The sequence below is a fragment of the Perognathus longimembris genome, chromosome 7 (assembly GCF_023159225.1).
Source record: "Perognathus longimembris pacificus isolate PPM17 chromosome 7, ASM2315922v1, whole genome shotgun sequence".
NCBI classification, from domain to species: Eukaryota; Metazoa; Chordata; class Mammalia; order Rodentia; family Heteromyidae; genus Perognathus; species Perognathus longimembris.
This window is the reverse complement of record NC_063167.1, coordinates 67,660,757-67,681,300: the sequence shown is the minus strand read 5'-3', so window position 1 is coordinate 67,681,300 and position 20,544 is coordinate 67,660,757. Positions and strand designations below refer to the sequence as shown.

The window sequence follows — 20,544 nt, the reverse complement described above, 5'->3', positions numbered from 1 at the left end:
AGCGAGCCTTTGCCTCTTCTCGCGAGGAAAAAAGAAAACTCTAAAGGGGAAATCCGATACAATACTTGCATCTCGCGAGACTTGCTGGCGGCCATCTTGCGCCTGTCCCCAGACTCGGTCTCAGGTGGAGGTCACAGGGATTCTGTGGTGGCTGCTGTATGGGCATCTGCTAACCATGTTGTCCCGGGTGGCACTCTCCGCCGTCACCGCTGCGGGTGAGAGGCGTGGAAACTTGTCCGGGCTCTCGGGGTGTTCGGGGTGTTTGGAAAAAAGCGAGTCAAGGTGTTGGGGCTGGGGGGAGGGGGAGAATCGGTGACAGCAGAGCAATGACTTTGGGCCTGGACGAGGGGGATAGCCCGCTGGGACGGGAGCGCCGTCTCGGGGTACCGGAGCGGGGCTCGTGGCCTTCGTGGTCTGGCCCTGCAGAAACCGAGGAAGGAGCAAACCAATTTTTCCTTAATTTTTGTTGACCTGCATCTTGTCTTTCTGCAGCTCCGGGTCTGAAGAACGCAGCCTTTCTGGGACCGGGGTGAGTGGGCCGGGGAACGCACTCCTCGGCCTTGTTTATCTCTTGCTTCCTTTCCCCGTGCCCTCTTACCTTTAGGTCTTCCTAATTTGGGCACGCTTAAAGCCTCCCCTCACCCAAACTCTTGTAACTGCCTCAGACTTCAACACATCACCTTAAGGTGGTTAAGAGAAGTAAATTACAAGTACGGTTTTATTTTGTAAGCCGACCCCCCACTCCGTGACCTTCAGCTATTGACAGTTGTAAGGTCAATAACTAGATGACATAACCAAGAACACATTTTGTTAAGTAAAACAGTGAAGGATGTTCTTTTCAGTGTCTCTGCCTGCAGGCAGAGACACTACTATTTGCCCCTGAATCATGAGTCAGTACTGCAAGTTTTTATCCTGTCACTCCAAGATAAAAGATGCCATTTTTTACTTGAAAAGCTAGCAAACTTGATAACTATGGTTTGAAGAAATGGCCTTAATTTATCTGTAATTCTGCAAATGCAATAAAGTGAGACAATAGGTTACTTCCAGATGGGGGAAAATTATGAGCCGGGTTTATGCTCCGTGCAGGAGGGACTGTAATTCCAAGCACTGCAAAAAGAAACCATTTTTCTTTTTAATTTGTACAGATAGGAAGTGAAATAGCTGTAGAAGATACAAGGGGGGGAAAAAAACCCTAATTTTCTTTTCTTCTCTTATCTCCAGACTGCATCAACCAGACACTTCATTCAGATTGTTTAACCACCCCTTCGACTACTATTTCTACTGTAATATGGGCAACTATTAACTTTAACCGAGGCTATTTCCGAAGCCTTTTATTCTTGTTTGTTCTTTTTTGCCTGCTCTGCCACAGGCAGGCAGAATTGTGAGGGAGCTATGATTAACCTTAGATGCACAGGAGCTGTCTTCCATAGACAAGCAAATTTAGAAACAGTGAATTTCCAAGGATATAATGTAGCAGCTTACTTGAAAGTTGAACATAGAGCTAGCTACCCAACACTGAAAGGGCCTGTTACATAGTGATTAGCAGTTCATCAAAGGGAATATTTAGAAATGACCATTTTTTGGCTTTTTTTTTTTTTTTGGCCAGTCCTGGGCCTTGGACTCAGGGCCTGAGCACTGTCCCTGGCTTCTTCCCGCTCAAGGCTAGCACTCAGCCACCTGAGCCACAGCGCCCCTTCTGGCCGTTTTCCATATATGTGGTGCTGGGGAATCGAACTGAGAGCTTCATGTGTAGAAGGCAAGCACTCTTGCCACTAGGCCATATTCCCAGCCCCAAATTTTTGGTTTTAAGGAGCCTCCAACGCAGGCATATAATAGCAAACTATTTATGTAGAATTTTACCATTCTCGGAACTTTATATATATAAACTCAGTCATCACAACAACTCTTAATTTGCTCTATTCCCATATTGCACAGGGAAATCTGAGATTACCAAGTAAATTCTTTGCTCAAAATCAAATGGCAAGGACTGGGAATGTGGCCTAGTGGTAGAGTGCTTGCCTAGCATGCCTGAATCCCTGGGTTCGATTCCTCAGCACCATGTAAACAGAAAAAAACAGAAGTAGAGCTGTGGCTCAAGAGGTAGAGTGCTAGCCTCGAGCAAAAAGAAGCCAGAGACAGTGCTCAGGCCCTGACTCCAAGTGCCTGGAGTGGCAAATAAAAAATAAAAATAAAAATAAAAATCAAATGGCAAGTGTAGGGTTTTAACCCATATACTCTGGCTGTAGACATCTTCTATATCTCATTGCAAGTAATAGGCATACGGAATGTTAACCAAGTGATCTATAAGACTTAGAGGGAGTCTTTTGAGTGTCTGAGACTAAGTTGTCCTTGTCACTCCTGACCTTTCTATTCTCTTTCCATTATAACAGTTGGGAAACTAAATCCTCCCCAATGGAAGAGCAGTGCTAATTGTTCCTATTTTTGTTTTCTTTGAAGAACAAGTTTTTAATTTGTACAATTGCTACCTACAGGGTATTGCAGACAAAAAGGATTTTCCACACTTCACAGCCAAGTTTTGCCCCTGTGCCACCTCTTCCCGAATATGGAGGAAAAGTACGTTTAGGGCTGATTCCAGAGGAATTCTTCCAGTTTCTTTATCCTAAAACTGGTGTAACAGGCAAGTAAGCATTTGCCCCATATTTAATAGTATAATTGAATATGGTACCAGTCAGTTGTTTTGTTGTTTTTAAGAAATGGTGAGGGTTTGGGATTTGGCTTAGTGGTAGAGTGCTTGCCTAGCATGCGTGAAGCCCTAGGTTCAATTCCTCAGTATCACATAAACAGGAAAAGCTGCAAGTCCCGTTGTGGCTCAAGTGGTAGAATGCTAGCCTTGAGCAAAACAAGCTCAGAGACAGCACCCAGGCCCAGAGTTCAAGCCCAGAAACTGGCAAAAAAAAAAAGAAAGAAAAAGAAATGGTGGTGTTTCACTATAAAAACTTAAAAACTTGATTTGGTTACTCTTTGGAATGAAGTTATTTGGAAGTTTAACCACATTGTTTCTATTTGTTGATAGGACAAATTTTCTGAGTGCTTGCCATGTGGAAAATACAGTCTTTTATAGGGTACACAATAAAAGTATGAGTAGCCATGTAAAATAAAAGCTGTAGATAAAAAAGTAAGGCAACAAAAACCAGTAATTACATATTTTATTATATATACTATATTGTGTTAGTATGAACTTCATATTGTATATGCATGTATATATACATATATAAATAAATTAGACTATTATCAGCTGCTTCCCTTAAAAAAGACATTAATTTGGATCTTGCATTTTTATGACTGATTTCATGTCCAACACGTAAACCTTAAAATATTCCCATGAAAACATTTTTATTACTTAGAAAAGATAGAAAAGGATTTGTGAAATTTCTATTATTCTGCTAGTGACTAAGCTGAACTTAAAGGTCGGTCCCCTGATTAAGTTGACATTGTTTCTTGCTGTACCCAAAAGACTATGACTATGAAACTTTGGGAACCGAAGATTCTTTTGTTTTTTGCCAATCCTGGGACTTGGGACTCAGGGCCTGGGCACTGTCTCTGGCTCCTTTTTGCTGAGCACAGCACAGCATCACTTCCGGCTTTTTCTGTTTATGTGATGCTGAGGAATCCAACTCAGGGCATAATAGGCAAACATTTTACTGCTAAACCATATTCCCAGCCCCCATAGACTTCTTTTTTAGCCCTAGAATAGCCTAAAGTAGCATTTCCTTCACTGAGATTGCAAGAAAATTATTGTATTGGATTTATAGATCAAAATGTTACTGTATGTACTGAAAGCAATATTTCTTTTTTTTTTTTTTGGCCAGTCCTGGGCCTTGGACTCAGGGCCTGAGCACCATCCCTGGCTTCTTCCCGCTCAAGGCTAGCACTCTGCCACCTGAGCCACAGCGCCCCTTCTGGCCGTTTTCCATATATGTGGTGCTGGGGAATTGAACCCAGGGCTTCATGTATACAAGGCAAGCACTCTTGCCACTAGGCCATATTCCCAGCCCTGAAAGCAATATTTCTGAAAGAGCTACTAAAACTTTAAATCTGGATAAAAAAATGATTTAAGAATGTAACCCTTTGGGTCTTATTACTGTAAGAACTTCCCTTGTTAGTAGTGCTGCTCAGAAACACCATACAATACTCCCTGAAAAACCAGCTTTATACTAGCCTGATTTCATGTGAGTTACCAAGGAAAATGCTAAAGAAATGTTTTTAATCCAAAAACCGTTCCTTTCTGAACTCCTAGCCTGGTTAAAGAAAAAGATAATATTTTAAACATTATTAGGTGGTAGAAAAGTTGAGAATTCTTTTTTTTTTTTTTTTTTTTTTTTGCCAGTCCCGGGGCTTGAATTCAGGGCCTGAGCACTGTCCCTGGCTTCCTTTTTGCTCAAGGCTAGCACTCTACCACTTGAGCCATAGCTCCACTTCTGGCCTTTTCTGTTTATGTGGTGCTGAGGAATTGAACCCAGGGCTTCATGCATGCATGGCGAGCACTCTACCGCTAAGCCATATTCCTAGCCCAAGAATTCTTATGTTTACTTTTACAGAAGTTGTTAGAGGGCTGGGGATATAGCCTAGTGGCAAGAGCGCTTGCTTCGTATACATGAGGCCCTGGGTTCAATTCCCCAGCACCACATATACAGAAAATGGCCAGAAGTGGCGCTGTGGCTCAAGCGGCAGAGTGCTAGCCTTGAGCAAAAAGAAGCCAGGGACAGTGCTCAGACCCTGAGTCCAAGCCCCAGGACTGGCCAAAAAAAAGAAAAAAGAGCGCTTGCTTCGTATACAGAAGTTGTTAGAGTTTTTCTTGTTTCCTCTATCAGATTGCTACTCAGTTAAAAATAGGCCAGGAATAAATGTTTTCCTATCCAGTGCTTCTGTTCAGTAAATAGTATATTTTTCTGGATAGATTACTGTAGAAAGTAACCTGACATCTTTGTAGAACTATTTGTTTGTTGAGTTGTTATGCTGAGCACTTTAGGTACATTATTTATCAAGTTTATCAACTCTTTGAGGAAACTTGTTTTGATTATTTCTTATAGATCATGGAGTCATGTATGTTCTTCCAACTCTGCCATATTGCTTCTTAAGCTGGTGTTGAATCTTGATTATTTTAAATCATCACTTCACTTTGCTTCCAGATAATCAAATGCACAAGCATTTAATATCCTGCATAGTATATCCATTCTTTAAAAATAATTCTTTTTTCTTTCAGGACCCTACATGCTTGGCACTGGGCTTATCTTGTATTTTCTATCCAAAGAAATATATGTGATTACTCCAGAGACCTTCTCTGGCTTATCATTATTAGGAATAATGGTCTATGTTATTAAAAAATATGGAGCCTCTTTCGCAGATTTTATTGATAAAATCAATGAGGTAAGAATCATAAACTTTATATCCCCTTTTAGATTATAGGAGAAACATTTGTTGCTGTTATTGTTAATTTTGCTTAATTTTAGGTTGTTTTTTTTTTTTTTTTACATCTACCATACTCTGCCTTTTCCTTAGTCATACTCAATCAACAAGCTATTGTATAACTTTAATAAGCAATTCTTTTTTTTTGGTTGATCAGTTGTGGGGCTTGAACTCTGGGCCTGGGTGCTGTCCCTGAGCCCTTCAGCTCAAGGCTAGTGCTCTACCACCTTGAGCCCGGCACCACTTCTGGTTTTCTGGTGATTAATTGGAGATAAGAGTCTCACAGGGACTTTTCTGCCTGGGCTGGCTTTGAAACATGATACTCAGATCTCAACCTTCTGAGTAGCTAGGATTACAAGTCTGAGCCAGGCCTCCAGATAGTAAGTAATTCTTTGTTGAGGATTTCTGTATTTCCTCATATGTATATCTTTCTTTGTGGGTATTCTCACAAATGAGAGGTAGAATCCTAAGCATAAAATCTGTTTTTATACTCTTGTTGATTTTATAATTACAGCAAAAAATTGCCCAACTAGAAGAGGTGAAACAGGGTTCCATCAAACAAATCCAGGATGCAATTGATGCAGAGAAGGCACAGCAGGCCCTGGTTCAGAAACGCCACTACCTTTTTGATGTCCAGAGGGTAGGTTGCAATATTTATAATATTCATTTGTGTATATCTGAAAAACAAGCTGGTTTCTTATCAGGTCATATAAATCTTTTGCCTTAAATAAAAAGAAGAATGGACTGGAGATGTAGCTCCATAGTAGAGTACTTATCTAGCAGACACAAGTCCTGGGTTCAAACCTTAGCATAAAACAAAAGAAATAACTTCTCACGAGAAATTATTAAATTGGACTTACTTGATTTTGCTTACAAGTTTGGATAGAAGTTCACAAATTTTTCACCAATGCTGACCTTGAACTGCCATCCTCCAATCTCTGCCTTCTGAGTAGCTAGGATTACAGGCATTAGCCAGCAAGCCTAGCTTCTTGGGCTTCTTTTTCTGTGCCTGGAACACTTCTTCCCCAGAAATTCATATACTTTGCTTCACTCCTTTTGGGGGAGGGGGGACTCTCAGCTCAAAAATCCTGATTAGTGAACTTTATTGACAACTCTTCATCCTGTAATGTCCTCTGCTTCTGTGCTAGTTATTGTTCTTCCTAGTGTTTGTTACCCAGTGACACATTTACTTAACTATTTACATCCTGCTCTCTCATGCCTGGGTAGAAGTAAGCTCCATAAAGGCAAAAATTTTCTTCCTTTGGTATATTTTCAGCACTGTGCTTTTTTTGCTTTTTTTGCCAGTCTTGGGGCTTGAACTCGGGCCTGAGCACTGTCTCTGGCTTCTTTTTGCTCAAGGCTAGTACGCTACCACTTGAGCCACAGTGCCACACCAGCTTTTTCTATATATGTGGTGCTGAGGAATCGAACCTAGGGTTTCATGTATATGAGGCAAGCATTTTACCACTAGGCCATATTCCCAGCCCAGCACTGTGCTTTGACATGGTACTTAAACACACAAGAATTCAACAAGTATCTATTAAATATTTTATAAACAAAAACTTGGGAATGTGGCTTAGTGGTAGAGTGCTTGCCTAGCATGCATGAAGCCCTGGGTTCGATTCCTCAGGCCCACATGTATAGAAAAAGCCAGAAGTGGCGCTGTGACTCAAGAGTTAGAGTGCTAGCCTTGAACAAAAAGCTAGGCACAGTGCTCAAGCCCTGAATTCAAGCCCCAGGACTGGCAAAAAAAACCACACACACAAAAAAAAAGCTTAAGTAATCATTTATTTAAAAGAAAAACTGTACATGCTCTCATTTGTTTCTTTAAAAGACAAAGTATTTGTGTGTGATATACATGAAACAATAAATATTCTCAGGGCTGGGAATATGGCCTAGTGGTTAAAAGTGTTCAGCTTGCATACATGAAGCCCTGGGGTCGATTCCTCAGCACCACATATATAGAAAAAAAAAAAGCTGGAAGTGGCACTGTGGCTCAAGTGGTAGAGTGCTAGCCTTGAGCAAAAAGAAGCCAGGGACAGTGCTTAGGCCCTGAATTCAAGCCCCAGGACTGGCAAAAACCAAAATAATAAATATTCTCCAGTTGTAATCTAAATTTATAGCAAAAGAGGTTTTAATGTTTTCTGACATGATTAAACATTTGTATGCTCAAGAATCTTATGAATAATCTTGTTAAAAAGAATGCAGATTTTTAGAAATTTCACAAGTTCTGATTCTACAGGTCTTGGAATGTAGCCATAAATCTATACTGACTGATAAGAGTACTTGAGACCACAGTGAGAAATACTTAGAACATCAAGATTTTTAGATGCTTTATCTCTGCATCTCATTTATCTTTTCATAGGTGCTTCTTAATGTAACATTTCAACATGAAAAATCTTAAGTATTAGACATGAAATTCTGGGCTTAAAGACCATACTTGAGAATGTGTTCCTAATTTTAGAATAATAAATGTTTTAGGATCTATGTTCTGAACATAGTAAAAAGCTCTACTGTGTTCTGAATTTGCTTTGTGAGTTTGAATGTAAGTTATCTGATTTTCTTTTGAACTTACTAGGAAGACATTCTCCCACTTGAGCCATGCCACATCCTGGAATATTTTGCTTTAGTTAGTTTTCAAATACAGTCTCACTTTATTCCCAGCCTGGCCTCAACCAAGATCTTTCTTTTTATAATTTCTTTATTTATTTATTGTCAGAGAGATGTACAGAGGGGTTATAGTTTCATATGTAAGGCAGTGAGTACATTTCCTATCAAACTAGTTACTTCCTCCCTCATTTTTCTCCCACTTTCCCCCCTCTCCAATTCCCTCTCCTTCTACCCCCTAAGTTGTACACTTGGTTTACAGCATATTGTCTTCTAAGTATTGCTGTTGCATTGGTTCAATTTTTACCCTTTGTGTCTCCATTTTGATATTCCCCTTCCCTTCCCTAGTTCCGATATACAAAACCCAGGGTATCAAAATCAGTTACAGTGACATCAGGAGTAAAACCATGAGGAAGAAAGACAAAAGAAAAAGGCATAATTTCTCATGGTACATTGAAAATAACAACAATGACAAACCACTTATTTCTATAACTTGCAGTTCATTTCCCTTAGCATCATCTTATGTGTTCATATGTATGTACATAGCTATTGAGCTATTGTGATCTTGTACTAGGACTATCCTACACATGTACTACTTATTGCCAATGAGGGAAACCAGAGTCTCTTTCTTTGGGTCTGGCTCACTTCACTTAGTATGATTTTTTTTTTCCAAGTCTTTCCATTTCCTTACAAATGGGGCAATGTCATTCTTTCTGATAGAAACATAGAATTCCATTTTGTATATGTACTACATTTTCTTGATCCATTGATCTACTGAGGGGTATCTGGGTTGGTTTTAGGTTTTTTGTTTTTTGCCAGTCCTGGGGCTTGAACTCAGAGCCTGGGCACTGTCCCTGGCTTCATTTTGCTCAAGGTTAGTATGCTACCACTTGAGCCACAGCGCCCCCTTCTGGCTTTTTCTGTTTATATGGTGCTGAGGAATCGAACCCAGGGCTTCATGTATATGAGGCAAGCACTCTACCACTAGACCACATTCCCAGCCCCCCTGGGTTGGTTTTAGTCATAGTAAATTGTGCTGTGATGAACATAGTTGTGCTGGTAGCTTTAGTGTCAACCAAGATCTTTCTATTTCTAAGTTCCCATATAGCTGACGTGATAGGTGTGTACAGGTTTTCATCAATTGAAATAGGGTTATCTCAGCCATGCGGTGGCCTTAAACTATTTACCTCCTGAATAGCTAGGATCATAGGTGTGAGCCACTGTGCTAGGACTTACTAGATATTCTGATTACATGTATGTAAGACTTTTGTACAGAAAGTACAAATAAAGTCGTTTAGTTTACATCTCCCTGCTCTTTCATAGATGGTACAAGCTATTTAAAATTTTTTAAATCAGTTATGACTTTTGTATACTAGTGTTTGAATGCAGGGCCTCATGCTTGTTAGGCAGGAGCTTTTTAACACTTAAGCCATGCCCCCAACCCTTAAATTAGTTACAACTTAAATTTTCTTTTGTGTGCTATTCCTAATTTCAAAATCATTCCAGCTATCTTTTCCATTAATAGTTCTTCCCTCACCCCACTGGGTTTGAGTTATATTCTTATTGTTATAATAAAGGTGATATATAAAGGGATTCCAGTTACATAAGTAAGGTAATAAGTACACTTCTTTTTGAACAGTGTCATTCCTTCCCTCATTCCCAGTTTTTCCCTCCTCTCCTTACCCCTAGGTTGTATAGTACATTTTCATCATCATATCAGGAATGTTCCTGAGAGAATATAAGAAATCAACAAAAATGGTAGCCCACAAGGAAGCTATGGCAGACCAAATGCCTATACTGTTACAATTTTCTTTTTACTACATGTTTGTTACCTGTTCATTTGTATTAAAGGTCTTTCATGAAAAGAAATGCATTCTGAATGGCAAAATTCTCACAACAGAATTCCTTCAAGTATGCAAATAATACTCATCATTCCTTAATTTTGCTCCAGAATAACATTGCTATGGCCTTGGAGGTTTCTTACCGGGATCGGCTGCATCGAGTATACAAGGAGGTAAAGAATCGCCTGGACTACCATATCTCAGTGCAGAATATGATGCATCGAAAAGAGCAAGAACACATGATAAACTGGGTGGAGGCGCGTGTGATACAGAGCATCTCTGCACAGCAGGTACAGGAGCTTTTGTAGCTTCTGGAGTTGTATGGGTGTCTCTGATTATTATCTGCTATTGTTTGAAATAACTGCTAAGGAGTGTTTACCTAGAAGCAGCAGAGTTAATTTTTTTTTTTTTTTTTTGGTCAGTGATAAGCTAAGAAGTGCTACACAGATGTCACAATGACTTTCCCTTTTAAAGTTTCAAAACCAGTGGAGTGGTCATTGAGAGCACTGGTTGTGATGAGTGGTGTTCATGGTCCATCATCTGGGCGGCAAATAGCCAAGATATTCTCTGTAAAATGTACATTTTCGTTTCCTAATCTCATGATCTCCATTCTGTTTTCTGTTCTTAGCTGTTTCATCTAACTTGAAAAGAAAACAAATACTTCCTATTACTTTTGAGTAAACAGTATTTAAGTTTATATTCTTTATTTACTTTTGATTTGATTCCCCCACCCCCCAGATACATGGCATATGTAGGCCTTTTTGTTCATTTTCTACATAATTTATAGACAATTAGGAAGATAGGTCTTATGAAATTTGACTGATTGTTTTTATTTTTTTTAACTGTCTTTGCATAAAATAATACATTTTAAATATTTTAATACACTCCTCTAAGAAACTTAGAAAAGCCAAAATAAATAAAAAAGAAACAAAAATGATTCTTATTCTTAACTTGTCTATATTGCTAAGTGTTGATCTTTCTCAAGGATCTTAGCTATATAAGCCAACAACATGGGCTGGTGGTTGGGGGTATCTGGCTCAAGTTCTAGGTTTCATCCACAAAAACTGAACCGAAGAATTTTAACTTCCTTAGTTTGCTTTTAAATGAAATAAGTCATGTTTTATGTTATATAATTAAATTTACTTTTCAAGTAGAGTACCATTTTAAACTAGTAATGAGTTTGAGATTCTGATCTGGTAGGTATTGTATTTTAAAATCACAAAATTTATACCCATCCATGTTTCAGAAATGTCTATTTTTTTTCTTTCCTTATCACAGGAAAAGGAGACAATTGCCAAGTGTATCACAGATCTGAAGATGCTTGCAAAGAAGGCTCAGGCGCAGCCAGTTATGTAAATGAATGTTCTACAGAGATCACCAAAAACAGTTGACTGGGTGGAAATTACTCTGTGTGCAAAATCTTTCATTATTGCTATCTACTGAAATCAGTTTACCTGTCTTAAAAAGAAAAGTTCAGATTTCATTTAGTGAACTGAATCTGTTGGCCAGTCAAGTTTCTCATTCTTACTCTGCCTTTAGAGTTATTTGATTGATCACTTTTGAACAAGCTTTCATTAAAATTTGTTGTGTAATTTAGGATTATTACCAAGTTACAGTTTCATTTGGTAACTAATTTTACCATCTTCCAATAAAGTGACAATTTAAGACCAAAAAGATGTCTCTCTTTTTTTTACAAAACTAGTCACTGTTATTTGTAGCTAACTTGTAAGGTATGGGATGCTTGAAGCTTTTTTTTTTTTTTTTTTTGGCCAGTCCTTTGTGTTGAACTCAGGGCTGTCCCTGGCTTCTTTTTGCTCAAGGCTAGCACTCCACCACTTGAGCCACAGTGCCACTTCTGGCCGTTTTCTATATATGTGGTGCTGGGGAATCAAACTAGGGGCTTCATGTATATGAGGCAAGCACTCCTGCCACGAGGTCATATTCCCAGCCCTGGTTGAAGCTTTTGAATTGCTATTCTTAGAATAACTAAAGCTAGGCACCAGTGGCTCATACCTATTATCCTAGCTATTCCAGCTCTGAAGCACCTCAGTTCAAAACTATCAGAAAAGACCATGAAACTCATTTCCAATTAACCAGCCTAAATTATCAAGGAATTGAGCAAACATGAGTTCACATCCCAGTACAAAAAATAAATTTAAAAAATCACATATTAAATCATTATAGTTTTAGTAGTATGCCTGTAGCAAATATTATAAACTCAGAATTTCAGAATCACTTATGAATATAGAGTATAACTGTCCAAAACACAGAAAAGGTCTAGAGCTGTTGTTCAGTAGAAGATATGCCATTGTGCATCAGGCCCTGGATTCAGTCAGCACCAAATAAGTTGGAACTACCCACTGGTGAGATTTACTGTATTCACCAAAACCCACAGAAGCTGCATGTTGGTGAGGATATGGAGAAACTGGAACCTGGGTGTACATATTTGGAAATGGGAAATGCTGCAGCCACTGTAAAAAGTGACAGTTCCTCAAAAAATTAAAAATGGAATTAGTAGGTTACCTATCACCTTCACTATTGGATATATACTCAAGAATTGTAAAGAAAGCCAACTGGGGGCTGGGAATGTGGCTTAGTGGTAGAGTGCTTGCCTAGCATGCATGAAGACCTGGGTTCCATTCCTCGGCACTACATACACAGAAAAAGCCAGAAGTGGATCTGTGGCTCAAGAGGTAGAGTGCTAGCCGTGAGTGACAAGAAGCCAGGGACAGCGCTCAGGCCCTGAGTTCCAACCACTCAGAACTGGTGAAAAACAAAACAAAGCAAGCCAAATGGTGACATTGTACAATCTTGTCAGGTGTAGGTAGGTGGGTTCGTAGCCCAGTTGCCTGCTCCAAAGAGGAAAGGCCAGGTCTTTGAAGAGATCTGTGTACAGAAGATTGATAGCTCTGTTATTTACATTATAATAACTAAAATATAGCAGTCCAACATATATGGAGAAGCAAAATTTGCTACAGCTATATACCTAAAAAAAAAAAAACCCACAAAAATCTAGGAAGGATGGGCAACATACACAGATTTTGGAGCAGGGTGGTTTAAGAGTATGGCAAGCCCATAATAGGTGTTCTTACTGTAAGGCTTCATCATTTCTCTTGTACATAACTAAGTCAAATCGGGGTTCAAAGAAACAGACTACTAAAATGCAGGCTTATTTTTATTTATTTTTTTTCAAATTTTTATTATCAAACTGATGTACAGAGGCAGGCTTATTTTTAATGGATATGACTTTATTGTGGAATCTGCTTAGGATTTCCCCCCAACCCCCCGCCTCCCCGGGGGTATTATTTTTCATGCTGAAGCTTGAAGTCTACCTGGCAGGCAATTAAAGAAAGATGGATGGATAGTGGAAGACAGCAACAAGTAGAGATCACTAGAGTGAAACTTGTCAACTTTTGTTATCTGTGACCTTTATGAAATGATTATCCATAAACCCTTGGCCCAAAGATTAGGGAAAGAATTATCCACAAGAAAGATTAGAAGTTGCCTAATTGCAACTTGTGAGCCAACACGACATGAGCTACAAAATGAGCTTTGTATCCATCTGCATTTCAGAATTCTGGAAAATACAGTTCAGCTGACTTTGACTTTTCACATAGCAAACTATCATAATTTCAACAAATGCTAATATGAATAAGTAATACTTCAGTCCTGTGAAGTCAATGAAAACAATAAAACATGGAGCAGAAGGATGAAAGGCCAGAAAAGAAATGGTGTCTGCACTGACATTTGGAAAAGGAAGTTAGCCAACCATGTCTTGAAGGATTTGAGTTCAGGGAGATGAAGCAGTGTTTGATTATAGAATGTGGGAGAATATGCTATTTTTAAAACAAGGAGTAAAACAAATAGGCATATTTGCATCCTAAGTACGGCACGTTGGATTCTGTTCTAAGGCAGAGTAACCACCAAAATAATTTTTTTGTTCGTATTGATGCCAGTACTGAGGCATAAACCCAGGGTCTGGGTACTGTCCCTTAGCTTTTTCACTTAAGGCTAGTGTCTTACACTTGAGCTCTACTTCCAGCTAATTGTAGATAATCTTGGGAACTTTCTTGCCTGGGCTGGCTTCAAACCTTGATCCTTAGATTCAGTCTCCTGAATACCTAGGATTACAGGCAAAGCCCCTGGTACCAGCCTGGGCCAAATGGTTTTTAAGCAGAGAAAGAATAATGACTAGGTTTTTGTTTCATGATTTTTTAAAAAATCACTTCAAAAATTTTTATTGTAAACGTGATATAAGTCAGGTAATGATACATTTCTTATTGAACAATGTCACCCCATCCCTCATTTTCTCCCAGTTTTTCCACTGCCGACCCCCCCCCAACCCCCAAGTTGTATAGTTCATATCCAACATAGTGTCTAGTGAGTATCACTGAATTGGTTCACCCTTTGTCCCATTTTTTTTTCTGTGCTTCCCCTTCCCCTCCCCAAATCAGGTAAACGTAAACACGACAAAGTATATAGAAATCAAAAACAGCAACAAAAGGGAATAAACCAAAGGGGAAAAGGAACCTGCAAACAGTACAATAAAAAACAAAAAAAGAACCTTATTTCCATTTCCTGGAGTTCATTTAGATAATCATCATTTTGTATGACCATATGCACATAGCTATTGAGCCCTTGTGATCCTACTAAGAGGATCCTCTGCTAAGGATCATTCACCGTGTGAATGTTTAGAGTGCTGCTTAATTAATCATGTCCATGTGTAATTATTTGTCTTTTATTATCTATTGGGTTTACTTGTAGATTTATAGGCACATTCTAATTACAAATGAGGGAAAACATGTGACCTGTTTCCTTGGGTCTGGCTTACTTCACTTAATGTAACTTTTTCCAAGTCTTTCTATCGCCTTACCAATGGTTCTGGCCATTCAAATAAACTGACTAGGGAAAAGTTACTATTGAAAAGAGGTAAAGTGAATTAAAATGTTGGATCTTTCTAGCTACACATTATTGAAGGTCTTAACCAAAGGCCTTGGCAGAATAGATGGAAAGGAAATAAACGAGAACATACTAAAGGTAACATTAGGGGCTGGGGATATGGCCTAGTGGCAAGAGTGCCTGCCTCATATACATGAGGCCCTGGGTTCGATTCCCCAGCACCACATATACAGAAAATGGCCAGAAGTGGCGCTGTGGCTCAAGTGGCAGAGTGCTAGCCTTGAGCAAAAAGAAGCCAGGGACAGTGCTCAGGCCCTGAGTCCAAGCCCCATGACTGGCCATAAATAAATAAATAAATAAATAAAGGTAACATTAGGACCTGCCTGGGGACATTAGAAGAAGTAAAGTATCAGGTTGCCTGGTTTCTTGGCTGAAGGGGTAGAAAAGGGATCTTACAATTTAGAAAAGAGAAGGAATTGTGTAAAGAAAGAATAGAGAGCCATGGAAGAGCACCAGGGTTTTTTTGAGAACAAAAAAGAAAAAGATTCTGCAAAAGAGAAATGCCCATCATTGGAGACAGTAGTGTCATCATAGTGAGAGCAGAGAGCCTTGGGTAGGAAGAACGGACAATAATCAAATTTTCAGGGAGATTAAGAGTAGGACTTCAAGGGTCAGAGTTTATAACTCACATGTCTTTGGTGTCTATTTTGAGAATAATTGTGTTTAATTGATAAGGGAAGGAGATAGGAAACTATGGAGTTAAAGAATTGAAAGACAGACAATAGACAAGTACCATAGTTATCATACACTGCTTACCCCAAGACCTAGAGGGAGCCAATGATTGGCACAGGTGAATATTTTGAGCTAAGAGAAACTTGGAGAAAGGAAGGTAAAAAGGTAGGACTATTGACATAGTAAAGTCTCTCAGTGGGAGAACTATAGCCAATGACACATGAGGAGGGATTAGCATTCAACAGGGGTAAATCACTTTCACTGAAAGAAGGAAAGTGAGGATGAACCTTGAAAGAATAAAGTGTTTCAATGGTGGAACTAAGTCATACATCAGTCATTGGTAGAGAGCACATCATGGGTCAGGCCCTGCTAGTAGCTAGAGTATAACTGTAGGTGTGGCTTACAGCATAAAGCCTTGTGCACAGAGCATTGAATAACATGTGTTCCTGGTATTAAAACTCTGGGGTGCCCCACTTATGGTATAGATGAACTCAGTTCACAAGTTCACAAATGGCCTTCTCCAACAAATTGCATTTAAATTAGTATCTGAAGGAAAGTAGACCATCAAACAGAAGGAACAGCTCAAGCAAAGACTCTGAGTTCCCTTCCACTACCACACCCCAAGCTGCTTTAACTAAAATATATCTTAGCTCCCAATCCAGTCCCTTCCCTCTAGTTCTCATCTTACTTGGCCTCTGTGAGTAGCACTTAGCACTGTATTTTTTCTGTTCTTTGCTTTTGGACTTCCTATTCTCCTTTCTCCTCCCTCCGACTGTTCCCTTCTGCTTGGTCTAGAACCTCCCAGCTGTACCTCAGGTTTTTAGCCTGCATCCCTGTACTGTAGACATGTGTAGCACAGAAGCCTGCTTCTTGACAACACATGTAATTGGTAGCAGTCTCATACAGGCAGGAAGAAGCTATTCCAACATGACCTGCAGACAGGATTATGGGAATCTGATCGAAGAGATAAACTACTATGGATTAAGATAAAACTAGGTAGAACAATGGGAGGTCCAGCTAAACAGAGTGCAGGGTAAGGTCAAATTAGAACAAGGTATGGGAGGTCCATGTGCCCCAGAATCTCAGAGCAGAGTTGAGAAAATCCAACCCCTTTGGAGCTGCTCAGAGAGGTCAGTATGTTTTCTTTTTGTTTGTTTCCATATCTTGGAGTTAGTTTCGCCTAACATCATCTTATGTGATCATATGTACATAGCTATTGAGCTATTGTGATCCTCTGCTAGGACTATCCTAGACATATACTAATTATTACCAATGAAGGAAACCATGGAATCTATGTTTCCTTGGGTCTGGCTCACTTTACTTAATATGATTTTTTCCCAGGTCTTTCCATTTCCTTACACATGGGGCAATGTCCTTCTTTCTGATGGAAGCATAAAATTCCATTGTGCATATATACCACATTTTCTTGATCCATTCATCTACGGAGGGGCATCCGAGTTGGTTCCATATTTTAGTATGTTTTCTCAAATGGAAGAGAAGCATTTGTTAGGACTGGAGAGATAATCCTATGAATGATATTTACTAGGTTACACAAATCCACATAATCCAGATGAAATAACCAATACAGCAGAACCAAAGCAATATGCCCTGCCTGAGGGTAATTTATGTGTGTATTTGTGCCAGTCTTGGGGCTTGAACTAAGGGCCTAGGCACTGTCCCTGAGCTTTTTTAGCTCAAAGTTGATGGTCTATCACTTGAGCCACAGCTCTGCTCCCAGCTTTTTGGTGTTCAATTGGAGATAAGTGTCTCATGAACTTTCCTCTCCTGGGCTAGCTTCAAACTTAATCCTCAGATCCCAGCTTCCTGAGTAGCTAGGATTACAGGCATGAGGCACCTGTGCCCAGCTGCTGTGGGTAATTTTTTTTAAATCGTGATAGCAAAATCTCAGCTCTATAGTAAATGTTCAATAAATAGCTTTATAATGAGTAAGCATGATTCTTAGCTGTTGACGTTCAAAAGCTTGAAGTAACCATTGACTCATTCTGCTCTTACCCACATCTAGGTCCCACATCTTTGTCCTCCAATCTTACCACATCTCTGGTTCTTCTCATTCCTATTCCCACACCTTTACTAAATGATCTACTGACTATTTTCATATCCTCCTAATTCATTTCATGTCTCTCTGCCCACATTTTCTCATACAACATAGTATACTCTTCTTTAAAAACAATGTTTGTCATGTTATATCCCAGTCATAAATCTTTAGGGCCTGATGTGATTAATGTAGGAAGCCTATAATCTTAACTTCTCAGGAGGCAAGGATTGTGAGGATCATGGTTCAAGACAAGTTCAGGCAAAAACAAGACCTCATCTCAACCAACAAGTCAGGTATGGCAATGTGTACCTGTGATCTCACTTACATGGGAAGTGTAGGTGGGAAGATCATGGTCTCAGGCCAGTTACACACAAACTAAGATCTTATCCAAAAATTCACTAAAGTCAAAAAGGGCTGGTGGTAGAGTCCCTGCCTAGTAAGCATAAGGCTCTGAGTCTAGCATTGCCAAGATAAACCTTTTAAAAAGTTAGTGGTTTCTTATTTTATCAAATTTAAATACAGTCATGTACTACATAATGGTAGTGCGGTCAACAGTAGACCACATATGTGACTGTGGTCCCATAAGATTATATTAAGAACTGAAAACTACCACTAGGGACATTGGCTATTGTGATAGCACAACACGTTTCTCATGTCTGCAGTGATGCTGCTATAAACCCACCACACTCCGTTGTATAAAAGTACAGCAACAATTATGTATAATGCCTAATACCTGAAAATGATAAATGGCTGTTTCAGGTTTATGCTATTGTTCTGATTACTATTGTAATATATTTACTTACACTTTGTGGTATTCACCTTATGTTTATCTCTTGGTTGCATCAGGATGATGTGACATCAAATGATTGGCCTACACCATCTAGGTTTGTGTAAGTTCATTCCATGACGGTCACACAACAAAATCACCTAATGATGCATTTCTCAAGAAGTAGCCCCATCCCTAAGCAATGCATGGCTATATATGTTTCACTTATATTTAGACCTCCACCACCTTGTGCTAATTCAGCTATGTAACTTCATTTCCCACCCTCTCCAAATGGGCCATTTCCTGAACCACACTGAGATCCCACAGATACACTGCTTGAATCCCAGAAACCAATTCTGTTTGGCTTATAGTGTCTCTCTGATGGGAAAATTTATTGGTATCATTTTATTATAAATGTAAACTAATATCTCTTTCCCCCTCTAAAGAAATCTCAATACTCGGAGTACATTCTTCATCTGCACAGCAAGGGATTTTGTTTGTTTTTGTGCAAGTAAGGAGTCTTGAACTCAATGCCTTATACCCTCACTTGGCTTTTCACTCAAGGATGGTGCTCTACCACTTGAGCCACACCTCCACTTCTGGGGCTTTGCAAGTTAACTTGAGATAAGAGTCTCACTAATTTTTTTGCCAGGCTAGTTTTGAACCATAATCCTCAGACCTCTGGCTTCTGATTACCTATGATTACAAACCCAGCCTCAGCAGTTGTTGTTGTTTTGGTTTTGTTTTACTATTGTTTTGTTTCTGTGCCAGTGTTGAGGTTTTAACTCAGATCCTGGGCATTGTCTCCTAGCTTCTTCACTCAAGACTGGTTCTCTACCACATGAGCCATGCTTCTACTTCTAGCTTTTTGCAGGTTAATTGGACAGAAGAGTCTCACCGACTTTTTTCTATCTGTGATTGCTGGCTTTAAACCATGATTTTCAAATTTAAGCCTCCTGAGTAGCTAGAATTACAGGTGTCAGCACCCAGCACCCAACAGCCAGGAGGTTTTTATCTTCCATTATTCACACTTCATTTTTGTCAACTTCATCTCCCTGGTTAGATGCAGTTATATGATTCTTGGTCACAGTGATAAGCCATACTGTATAAGATACATACAGTTATAGTATTAGACTAATAGACTAAGGTGGTTTACATCACATCTGGCAAAGTGGTTGATGTAAATAATAAATACTTGAGAAATTCACTTGGCTTATCCCCTTATATTCTAGCATTCATGTGTAAAAACACACAAAAACAGTTCTCACTGCTTAGAGGACTTTTCAGGATGTGGCAATGACCCTAAAGAGGAAGTCCATCTGGCAACTTGGACAAGATGTTTGCAACAATCAGCTTGGTGGTAGCACTGACAGTGGTTGTAACCTTTGTCATTTCTGAAAAATCAGACAAGTAACAGAAGCTAGTAAATAAAGACTACTGCATCTTATGACTGGAGATTTTCTTGAAAGGTAATTACATTTACCACATACTTTTAATCTAGATAAAATCATCACCAAATATCAAGCGATCTGTTGGTAGTCTTTGTTACTTTTGTGTTTTTATTTGGTGTCGGGGGTTATGTTTGGGAGGTTGCATTTTGTTGATGGATTTAACAGTAATGATTAAGATTCTCTGGTGCCAGATAAAGCAGTATTTATAGCACTGTTTCCATTTTTAATTTTGTGCCTTTGTCAAATGATTGTATTGTTTTCAAAGGGAAAAATGCCTCCTGTTTCTCTTGGCTTAAATGTGAAAGGGGCTTTTTTCCTAGCAATGTGTGATGGTCTTTCAGGGTGCAGTAGCCTATTTTAGGTGGTAATATTTCTCTGGGATAGTTGTACATCCAGAAGCATGATGGTCAAGGTTACTGATCTACCAAATATCATTGGTGATTCTGAATATGCCTAATGGTAAGGTCATACATTCTTTAGTACAGTATATACTTTAAGTTTTTTTAAAAGAATATACAATTATATCATGTTATAATATTATATGGATAAGTTTATTGACATAAATTCAAAAAGGAACAAAGAGTTCTAGAAAAATCCTCTGCTTATTCTGTTATGGACTGTGGGCTTCCTGTTCTCATGACTCAGACTTTTCACCAAAATTTTCTGTCAGACTTTGTCATCTGTCTGTCTATTTGTCTTTAGGCAGTGTCTCACTATATAGCCGAGTCTGGTCTGAAACTTGAAATCCTCCTGCCTCGGCCCCTT

The 20,544-nt window shown here is 39.2% G+C and overlaps 2 protein-coding genes and 1 long non-coding RNA gene across 4 annotated transcripts in view; all 3 read left to right on the top strand.

The window, feature by feature from the left end:
• The first annotated feature begins 76 nt into the window (after positions 1-76).
• Positions 77-11,537, top strand: Atp5pb (ATP synthase peripheral stalk-membrane subunit b). The gene is made up of 7 exons (XM_048351757.1): positions 77-215; positions 493-529; positions 2,493-2,638; positions 5,225-5,388; positions 5,942-6,067; positions 9,986-10,165; positions 11,154-11,537. Exons 1-7 carry the CDS (start codon positions 176-178, stop codon positions 11,229-11,231), a joined length of 771 nt encoding a protein of 256 aa, XP_048207714.1. The 5' UTR covers positions 77-175; the 3' UTR covers positions 11,232-11,537.
• On the top strand, positions 8,774-9,665 carry LOC125355407. Its single transcript, XR_007211657.1, has 2 exons — positions 8,774-8,834; positions 9,056-9,665. It is a non-coding gene; the product is annotated as an uncharacterized LOC125355407 (long non-coding RNA).
• An 8,041-nt stretch (positions 11,538-19,578) lies between the features above and the next one.
• Positions 19,579-20,544, top strand: part of C7H1orf162 (chromosome 7 C1orf162 homolog) — a 32,906-nt gene continuing 31,940 nt past the window's right edge. For both annotated transcript variants that reach the window (XM_048351755.1, XM_048351754.1), the window contains exon 1: positions 19,579-19,797. The gene's annotated coding sequence lies outside the window, so the exon portion shown is untranslated. The remainder of the gene's footprint in view (positions 19,798-20,544) is intronic.